Source organism: Epinephelus lanceolatus, chromosome 3 (genome assembly GCF_041903045.1).
Source record: "Epinephelus lanceolatus isolate andai-2023 chromosome 3, ASM4190304v1, whole genome shotgun sequence".
Lineage (NCBI taxonomy): Eukaryota > Metazoa > Chordata > Actinopteri > Perciformes > Serranidae > Epinephelus > Epinephelus lanceolatus.
This window is the reverse complement of record NC_135736.1, coordinates 22,718,295-22,727,895: the sequence shown is the minus strand read 5'-3', so window position 1 is coordinate 22,727,895 and position 9,601 is coordinate 22,718,295. Positions and strand designations below refer to the sequence as shown.

The 9,601-nt window shown below is 43.0% G+C and overlaps 1 protein-coding gene across 1 annotated transcript in view; it reads left to right on the top strand.

The window, feature by feature from the left end:
• Window positions 1-7,756: 7,756 nt before the first annotated feature.
• Window positions 7,757-9,601, top strand: part of myo15ab (myosin XVAb) — a 59,066-nt gene continuing 57,221 nt past the window's right edge. Inside the window, exon 1 of the mRNA XM_078166599.1 lies at window positions 7,757-8,554. Within this exon, the coding sequence (XP_078022725.1) occupies window positions 7,829-8,554 (726 nt within the window). The 5' untranslated portion in view covers window positions 7,757-7,828. The remainder of the gene's footprint in view (window positions 8,555-9,601) is intronic.

Genomic DNA, 9,601 nt, shown 5'->3' with positions numbered 1-9,601 from the left:
TAGGCAGTGCTGATAAACTTATGAACAAAGATTCTGTAGGTACTGGTACTTGAGTATTTCCCTATTATGCTACTTTATACTTCTACCCCACTACGTTTTGAAAGCCAGTGTTGTACTTTAAAACTCCACTTAAGCATTTGACATTAGTTACTAGTTACTTTGCAGATTTAGATGAATACATAATATAAATCAGCTAATATATTATGATGTATTACGGTATTATAGATTAAAGGATCCGGCAGTTTAATGTAATTAAAATGATGTCCACCTTTACCTGCAACATTAAACACATGAATTCATCAATAATTGGGAGTGGCAGTATCTTAGTCCGTTGGGACTTGGCTGGGGAACCAGAGAGTCACCAGTTTAAAACCCCATACAGACCAAGTATGGAGTATGGACTGGCAGCTGTAGAGGTGCCGGTTTGCCTCCTGGGCACTGCCAGTGTGCCCTTGAGCAAGGCACCGGACCCTCAAACTGCTCCAGGGCGCTGTACTATGGCTGACCCAGTGCTACCTCCCTCGTTAATGCAGGTGCCTGGTGTAGGTAAAAGAGCAATACACAAAGAGGTTCACCTTTCCAAATTGCCTACTTGTGTGAATTGGGAAAAAAATGAAATGTTAAAAATTAGGATTAAGATTTATAATCGGTAATATATATCATCCTGCCATTCATTTTTTTTTTTTTACTTTTACTGCAGTAATAGATCTGAGTACTTCTCCCACTGCTGTCGACACCTGTCGACACATTTTCCCTGCAGAAACATCACCACCTTCCTTAAACAAGGCTTGTGCTGTATATGTTATTTGAAAAAAAAGCAGCTTGTGCCTGCAGGATGAAGCCATTACTTTCCTTGAATGATTCACTGAGGCCAGAGCTGGACAGGGGCCGTGGAACACACCAAGCATTATAGATATTTACTGTTTCAGTCCCCAAAGCAAGTTGTTGTCAGAGGGACACAATTTCTAGCAGCAACTCCTAGTCGCAACACTGCCGTCAAAAAATTCAAATAATTCAAGTAAGGCTTGCTTCCAGAGAGCTTAAAATAGCTACTACCCTGTAGCTCTGTAAAATCACAACACAACCACAGTGAAAGAGAGTGATGCCCTCAGCTATCATTCATCTTATCCAGTGGTTCTCAATCTTCTTGGCTTGTCACCTTAAAATGAAGCCGTGTCTACCGGCAACCACATACAGGTTGCACAGGCTATATCTAACAGTTGTGATCAGTTCAGCCACTAAATTTTTAGTTTTTCTTTTCATTGTTTCATATAAATACAATTTTATAGTGGAGCTGTAAAATCATCCAGTAATTTAGAAAAGAAACAAACAGAAAGCCCAAGGAAAGTCCAAAGGAAAGAAATGTTTCTGGGCAGACACATGTTTTTTCTGTTTTGCAATCCTGTTTATCTTCTCACAACCCCTTAAGGGAGTCTTGACCCCCAGACTGGGGAACACTAATGTATTCTAATTTGTGGTATGACTAAAAGAGAGAGGGGCCTTAAGTTTTGGATTATTTAGCTTCACATCACCAGCTGTATTTTAAAGCAGCTGTTTAAGTAGCCTGGTAATTGATTATGTTGCTGTCAGTGGACAAATAAATAAAAGCAGTGACCTGGTTTTGGTTAGAAATCAAGCTGGCAGGCTGGAGAGCTGCCTGCACTGACCAGGACTCTGTCTGCCAGCTGCAGCATGTCAACAGTATATGAAGTGTGTTAACACTAAAACACCGCAAATTTGTCTATTGGTGTAAGTCTATGTAAATCACTGTTTCAGGAACAGCGCTAAAAATAGCTCGAGCGTAGCCAAAGGCTTGTTTTTCTTATAAAAAAATAAAAAAGCAGCGAGGTCTTGCATCGTGGCTCTCCACAGTTGGTTCCATATCAAAGCCAAAACCTGTTTTGATACCGGCAGCCAGCCGGTCATGTGGGGGAGACGGCAAGGTCGTCTGGGTTATGGAGTGAATCCAGTGGAGATGCAGCAGTTTAATGGCTCACTGCTGTTTGTTTGTTGTCAGGCGGGTCCATCTGGCGGGCAACAGAAGGATTGCTCATGTGGAGACAGACGTTCACTGTACAGTGTCTTCTTGTAGCTCTCACCTTCATCCATTATGCGCCATTATAAATCCCCTGAGCCGTCTCTTGACACACTTTCCGCGTCGTCTTCAGTCCGGATGAGAGGAAATGTTAAATATCCAAAGCCGTAACTACACACTAAACCTCCGGACAACAGTCAGGAAGAGGAGAGAAAATAACTTTTTACCACCAGCACGCTAACTAACTTACCCCTATACTTTAAATTAACGGCTAACGCTAATGACACAAATTAAGCTAGGCTATATTTGACAGTTGGGCTAAACACTTAATTAAGCTAGGCTATATCATTTGACCGTTAGGCTAAAAGCTACAGTTGTAAAGCAAAAACATGTGGCTAAAATATGTATAAAACACATTAATGTTGATATTAACATAGCAGTTAATTAAATTTTAATTAAGTTTACCCACCTTGTTTATTTACCACAGTGTACATCAGTGTGTATCACCGGGTATGACCGACACTGCCCAACCGCGGTGCTCATCACTTCTCACTGGAGTGTGTGGAACTCAAGCCCCCGGCGGGTCACCGAAGAATAGCGGTCGTTAAATATTCATCCTCCGTTCCCGGTGGCACACTTTTCCTCTCCACTGACCGACCCCTGCTACTCTGTGCCCCGCCAAGGGAGCCGCAGAGGCAAGGAACTGTGTGGGTAGTTAAAATGAAAAAAGTTTAAACGGGATTTGTTTTAGTTTTGGGGGTTTTGTCTCCCTGCTTGACCTATAGGAGGATGAAGGAACGTGACTACGGAGCTCCAGTGTGGGTGTGCCGGGGGAGAGGTAAGTTTCTGGGTGCACTCACTCCTCCTCCCTTTTCTTTGGTCCACACAAACTCCTGTCCATCCGTTTGCCTGCTCACTTTGGTTAATCTACTTCTCTCCTGCAAGATAAATGTTTATCCTGGAGTTAGACTACCAAATGTATCTCCTTTCCACTCATTATAACACTATATTAAATCATGTAAAACAATGCAAGGTGCTAATTGCTTTGTGTTGTGCAAACCTCACAATTGCTGCAGGCCTATAAACTTACCTGATCCAACTGACTCCAAACTATTAGGGGTGCTGCAGGTGTAATGCTGGTCCACTAGATAGCAGCAGATTGCTGCGTGTTTGTGTGTGTAAAGTGTGTGTGTGAAGTGACAAAGATGGTCTACTGCTTCCCCTCAGGACCTGAATGCTTTTGATGAGCCTCATCAAGTCCACTTCTGTCATAAGTCAGCTTTTCTCTCCCAGGCATGTATCCCAGTTTCTCTGTGTTGTCTCTTCTCTACAAATTCTATCAAAAGATGGAGGACCACCTGCCAGCAGCGATTGCTTTGGGAAGAGGGAGACTGGCTGCTACTCAGAGCTTTTCACGTTTGATAGGGTCTTTTCATTCTGCTTCAAAGGCAGATGTACGGTTAGAGACAAACCGTGGGAAATCCAGGAAAAAATACTCTTTCATCACGCTTTCCGTCTTTTTAATGCACATGTGCTCCCACTCAAAGACATAACTCTGCATAAACACTGTGTGCACACATGCACACACATATACACTACCTCTGGTCTTTGCTGTTTGGTAATGATCAGATAGACTTACACACCAAGACCAAAAGATCAGGATCTGGCAACCCAACACCTACACCCTGTAACAGGACAGATCTGGCAATCCGACCCCTTCCCTCTGGAAGAGGAATAATTTGGTTGATGGCACTAATAATCACAGCCCTGTTACCGATCCTTCACTGGCTCTGTGTGTGTGTGTGTGTGTTTGAGAGTCATTCTGTTATTGATACCCAGAGCGAAGACGTCATATATCTACAATACAAGTGGGTGTTTCTCCTGCCTCTGCTCCTTCTCCTGCTGTTACGTATGTGGAAGTAGGTTGGTGGCTGCCTGCGTTGCTCATATTGATGCTGTTTAAATATAATATAACTCAGAATGATGCGTCACTTATCTTTGCTCACACACACACATACACACACCTGACAGTATATTTCACTTTGGAAAAAGAGAAGTAGTAGATTTAAGGTCAGATAGAGTAAAGATGTGTGTATGTGACTTATATTATGCATAAGCGTACATGCTACACAGTAATGATATGGAAATTAGATGCTGTTATGTATTCGATATTTGTGGATTTGATGACTTCCTACTTCCATTCAGTCTTATCTTCTGCATCCCGTTTCTCTCTCCCTCTTTCTCTCTCTCTACCTTTTGTATTATTTATGCCCCGCCCCCTCAGCCGCCCAGAGTTCTCGAGTTTCCCCTGTAGAGCCAAATGACAAATTAAGACTCCTTCTACGACCAGCCACAAGGAACTCCTCAATTGCACTCAAACACATACACATATATATGCACATGCAAACGCACACACGTACACACAAACGGGCAACCCATCTGCCCTTCTTTCTTTTCCCTCAGACACACACACTTACTTACACACACCACACACACTAGCTGTCACACACTCTGAGGAGGGCAGTGTGAACAGAGTGCTGTGTTGAGTGAGGGAATGTGTTGTAGTGAGCAACAGAGGACGGAGTAGGTCAAAGGAAGAAGCTGAGTGTGACCTAACGACTTTGTCCTGGAGTTTGTTTGTTTTTTGCTTCAGTGTGGGGTTTTTAACCTCTAAAGAAGACACGTACTTCAAGGACACAACAAATTTGAAGACTGCAGAGATTCTGGCGACCAACACACTTGCTCCTCTGTACTGTTTGTCATTGAATGTGGAGGTGACTATGATGGAAAGCTGTCTTGGTGAATGTGTGTGGTGACACTGCCACAAGCCACCTACAAGTCTACAAGAGAAAGACTGGACCGGAGAGAGGGTAGAGCTCAAGCTGGAGTAACAGCTGCATGTTTTGTTTGTGTGTTTTTAATGTTTGTCTCCATTTGTTACAGACAGCAAATGCTTCAGGGTTCATACTGTGTGGAAATTAGTAAAACCAACATAGTAAAAATCACTTTTGTAAGAGTTCGCAGTGAGGTTAGGCTTCATAATACAATTAATGTGATGCATTATTAGATTTATAAAAGGTGTTCAGAGCTGTGGCCAACTGAACCATTTGACCTTAAAGGCTACAACAGAGCTTGACTCCTCTTGATAGGGGTTGCATAACTTTATAGGGGTCAGAGCTTTCTCAAATCAGATATCTCATCTCTAGGTAGTGTGTACAAATGGTGAGATAGGGCTTAGAGAGTGTGCAGTTGAGGAACTGAGCCGGGTTCAGAGATTTAGAGCAGGGTTGAATCAGGAGTTTGAGATCCTTGCTTGGAGAACATTCAGTGGCAAGATGGGTGGCAATTTTCGACATCTTAAAAAACAGTTTGTGGTGCAAAGACATAAACACAGACTTAATAATTTTTGAATAATACATTCTAACAGAATTCCTGAATGGGATGGTGACAGATGGTGAAGATTAAGGTTTACTTAACTACTTGGTTTCACTGTGTGTATGCTAGTGTTTGTGTGTATATACCTGCATGTTTATGTGTGTGGACGGTAAAAGATTGCTGAAGTTTATCTATGTATGTCTGGACAGGAGCCTTCATGGGGACCAGATTTGGACAGTGTAGAACTGCTTTGGCCAGATGGACCTGTCCTCACACAGAACCTGCATATAGTGCCGGTGCAAATTCACCAAGGCATATCTAAAACAAGGAATCTTTTAAAGGTCAGACTCCTGATCATATTTTCTCAACATACCACATCATAAATTATTTATGTTAAACTTGTACATGCATCGTTTGTGTGTTTGAAGGTCTACAGCATCCTGAAGAGAGGGCATGGTGTGCTTCTAGCCACCTGTGAAAATGCCCAAGAAAGACGCCAAGAAAGACGCAAAGAAGGGTGGAAAACCTGAACCAGAGAAAAAGAAAGAGGAGGAAAAGAAAGGGAAGGATGACAAAAAGGGAGGAAAAGAGGACAAGAAATCCAGCAAGGATGATAAGAAAGGTGGAAAGGATGATAAGAAGGGTGGAAAAGATGATAAGAAAACTGGAAAGAAGGGAAAAGAGGAGCCACCTAAGGGGAAAGATGATGGAAAGAAAGGAAAAGACAAAGGGAAAGGTAAGAAAGTGGAGTCTGAGGAGGAAGAGGAGGAACTCCTGAGTGATGAGGAAGAGGATGAGGAGTTCAGTGATGAAGAGGATGATGAGGAAGAAGACTCAGAGGATGACAGGAGAGGGAAGGGGCGGGGAGGCAAGGGGGCTAAGGGTAAAAAAGGGGGGAAGTCTAGACGTGGGGACTCAGAAGAGGATGACGAGGAGGATGAAGATGAAGAAGAGGAGGATGACTATGATGATGATCACGGCAAATCCAAAAAGAAATCAAAAGATGCACGCCACCATAAAGGGGGGAAATCTGATGCTGACGCAAAGAAGAAGAAAGGAAAAAAGGATGATCCGCAGCTTCCGAAAAAGGAAATCCCAAGGAAAGGTCTGAAGAACATGTCCAGGATGTTTATGAAGTTTTCTGGCTTCAAGAGGCGCAGGAACAGCAGGAAGAAGCTGAAAAGTACATCGCGTTTGTTCCTGGGGTTGGGGAAAAGAAAGTTCCGACTTGCTAAGAAGAAACGCCGCAAGTCCATGCTGAAGAACACCTCTCGATTCATGATGAGGTTTAAGGCCAGCAAAAAGAGGAAAAAGGAAAAAGAGGCCAAAGAAAAGGCAGAACAAAATGGGGGGAAGAAGCCAACTTACATGCTGCTTCGTCTTGGAGGAGGGAGAGAATCAAATGAGAAGAAGGGGGGTTTCTTTAAAAACTTATTTGGAAAAAAGAGTGGTGATGGGCCTCCTGACGACTTCAAGAACAGAAGTATGTTGCTGGGTAAGGTTGCAGCAGCAACTAACTGGCTGACCAAACGCTTCCTATCCACTAAAATGCGAGGAAATGCAGGACACCATGGCTGGGGTGGACGAAGAGAACATAGCCGACAAGCCAGCTCCAGAGGTCATCTTCATGGTCACTATAACAATGGTTATGAATATGGGGAAGAGGCTTATGGATACGACCAGCGACATTCAGTCCGCCACAAAGGGTATGGAGGATATGATGATGGTTATGGTGGTTATGGAGATGAGGCAGCTGCAGCATATGGAAGCGAGGGTCAGTATGGTTACTATGACAATGGAGCAGGGGCAGCAGACTATCAAGACCTGGGTTACTATGAGGAAGAAGGACTCTATGATCCAAATGCAGAATATTATGAAGGTGGTCTTTATGATGATGGCATGGGGGACTACTACAACCCTTATCCCCCTGCCCAAGGCTACTACAACAACCAGGAAGCTGATTACTATGGTTACCAGCAACAACAGGAAATGGCAATGTATGGTGACGAAGGTTTGGACTACTATGCACTAATGGGTGAGGACCATATGTATGGAGGAGAGGTTCATGGATTCCTTCACCCTCAGGCTCAGGGTTATTATGATGAAAATGGTCAGGGAGTTTACTATGATGACGGACAAGGGGGTTACTTTGACAATGGACAGGCAGGTCTTTATGGGGACCCTTATGCAGCAACTATGGGAATGCAAGGGGGATTTCCACCAGACTATCAACTTAGTTATAGTGATGCTGGCATGCCCTACCAAGACTACAGCTCCCAGCAGGTCACTGGATTCCCACCAGGAGGCCAGCAAGTCTTTGACTTGGGAGGGCAGGGGATACAGGGCCTATATGGGGACCAGTATGCAGACCAGTATGATCAATATGGAGATGATACCGGTGGAGTTCAAGGAGGGGAAATGACATTTAGAGTTCCGAGACCTCAAGTACGCCTTTTTGGAAAAGAGCGTCTAGATGTGCCCATGCCTCCTCCACCAACGTTGCCACCTGATCCAGAATTTGAAGGCATGTCAGAAATCCAGTATGAAGACCAGAATCCTCTTGCACCAGGGCAATTTGGTGACATGATGGCAATACAGCAGCAAATGGGAATGTCACCACAACAACAAATGATGATGTCCCCTCAAGAACAAATGATGATGCCCCCCCAGATAATGTCACCGCAGCAACAAATGATGTTACCACAGCAGCAGATGATGCCCCAGCAAATGATGTCACCACAGCAGCAGATGATGTCACAACAAATGATGTCACCACAAGAGCAGATGATGTTACAACAAGAACAGAGTATGTCTGCTCAATTGATGCCATCACAGATTCTGTCACCACAGCAACAAATGATGATGTTACAACAAGAACAGAGTATGTCTGCTCAATTGATGCCATCACAGATTCTGTCACCACAGCAACAAATGATGATGTCCCCTCAAGAACAAATAATGATGTCACCACAGCAACAGATGATGACACCACAGCAACAACAGATGTTACCACAGCAACAGATGATGCCCCAGCAAGTGATGTCACCACAGCAGCAGATGATGTCACAACAAATGATGTCACCACAAGAGCAGATGATGTTGCCACAGCAACAGATGATGTCTCCTCAAGTGATTCCACCACAGGTAATTCTAGCTCTGTTGTGTCATTGATGTTATATAACCACCCTATGTAACACCAGAGGGTAACAGAAGGACAACTTTGCCGAATTTCAACCTGATTGCCATAGAGTGGCCCAAGAACAAGTCCAGAAATCTGGAAATAAGTTAGCATTTTTGCAGTCCTGGTTCCCTCGTCTTGAAGTCAGTTAGTTTTTTGAAATGGTTTTTGGTTAGATGCCTGAAAAAAAGTCTGCAGCATTGTTGTGGGTGAGATGTTAAATCATACAACCATAGGTTGTTTATAACCTAACGATAGCTTTTACTACTGGTGATTGCATTTAGGCTTCAAAAATCATAAAAGAGCTGTTCATTTATGAAGATTATCTTGGTGAGCAAACATACAAGTACCATAAACATTTGTTTGCCACAGAGCTTATTTTGTGCAATAATCCAACAGCCAGTTGAAAAATCCCAAAGGCTTTTTGACAAGGGAAACAGGGCGACGCCAACTTCTGTGTCGGCATACAGAAAAACATCATCCCTGGAGCACTATATATATAATGTGGGGTGAGCATGTGGAAATGTGATAAAAATTCCCACAGTATGCTAGAGAGCACACCTCCACTGCCTGCCCAAGCCCGAGTTACACAGGCTGTAGGTATTTATTTTAACTTATCCCAACCTAGAGGAAAAGAAAAAAATCCACCACATTGTTAGCTTTCAGATATTAAAATTTTAACTTATAACATAAGACAATGAGTCATATTAATACTTGACGGAATAATAAAAAAAAACATTTCTGTGATATATTTAAGTAGGAATATTTGAGGCTACTCAACAGCCCAAGTGGCTACTCTTGTATATTAGTCTTGTTAAAACAATGAACATTTCCCTATTACCCTGATTAAATTCTCACTATCAGCAGCTAATATTAAACTTGCTCTTTTCCCAGTATGGCAGAGTTATTTAATACAATTGACATATTATTACATGACTTGTCATAAATAAAAAGGTTAAAGAAACAGTAATACTGATTGCTTGTGAGACTCAGATGGTTTGCTCAGGCCAGTA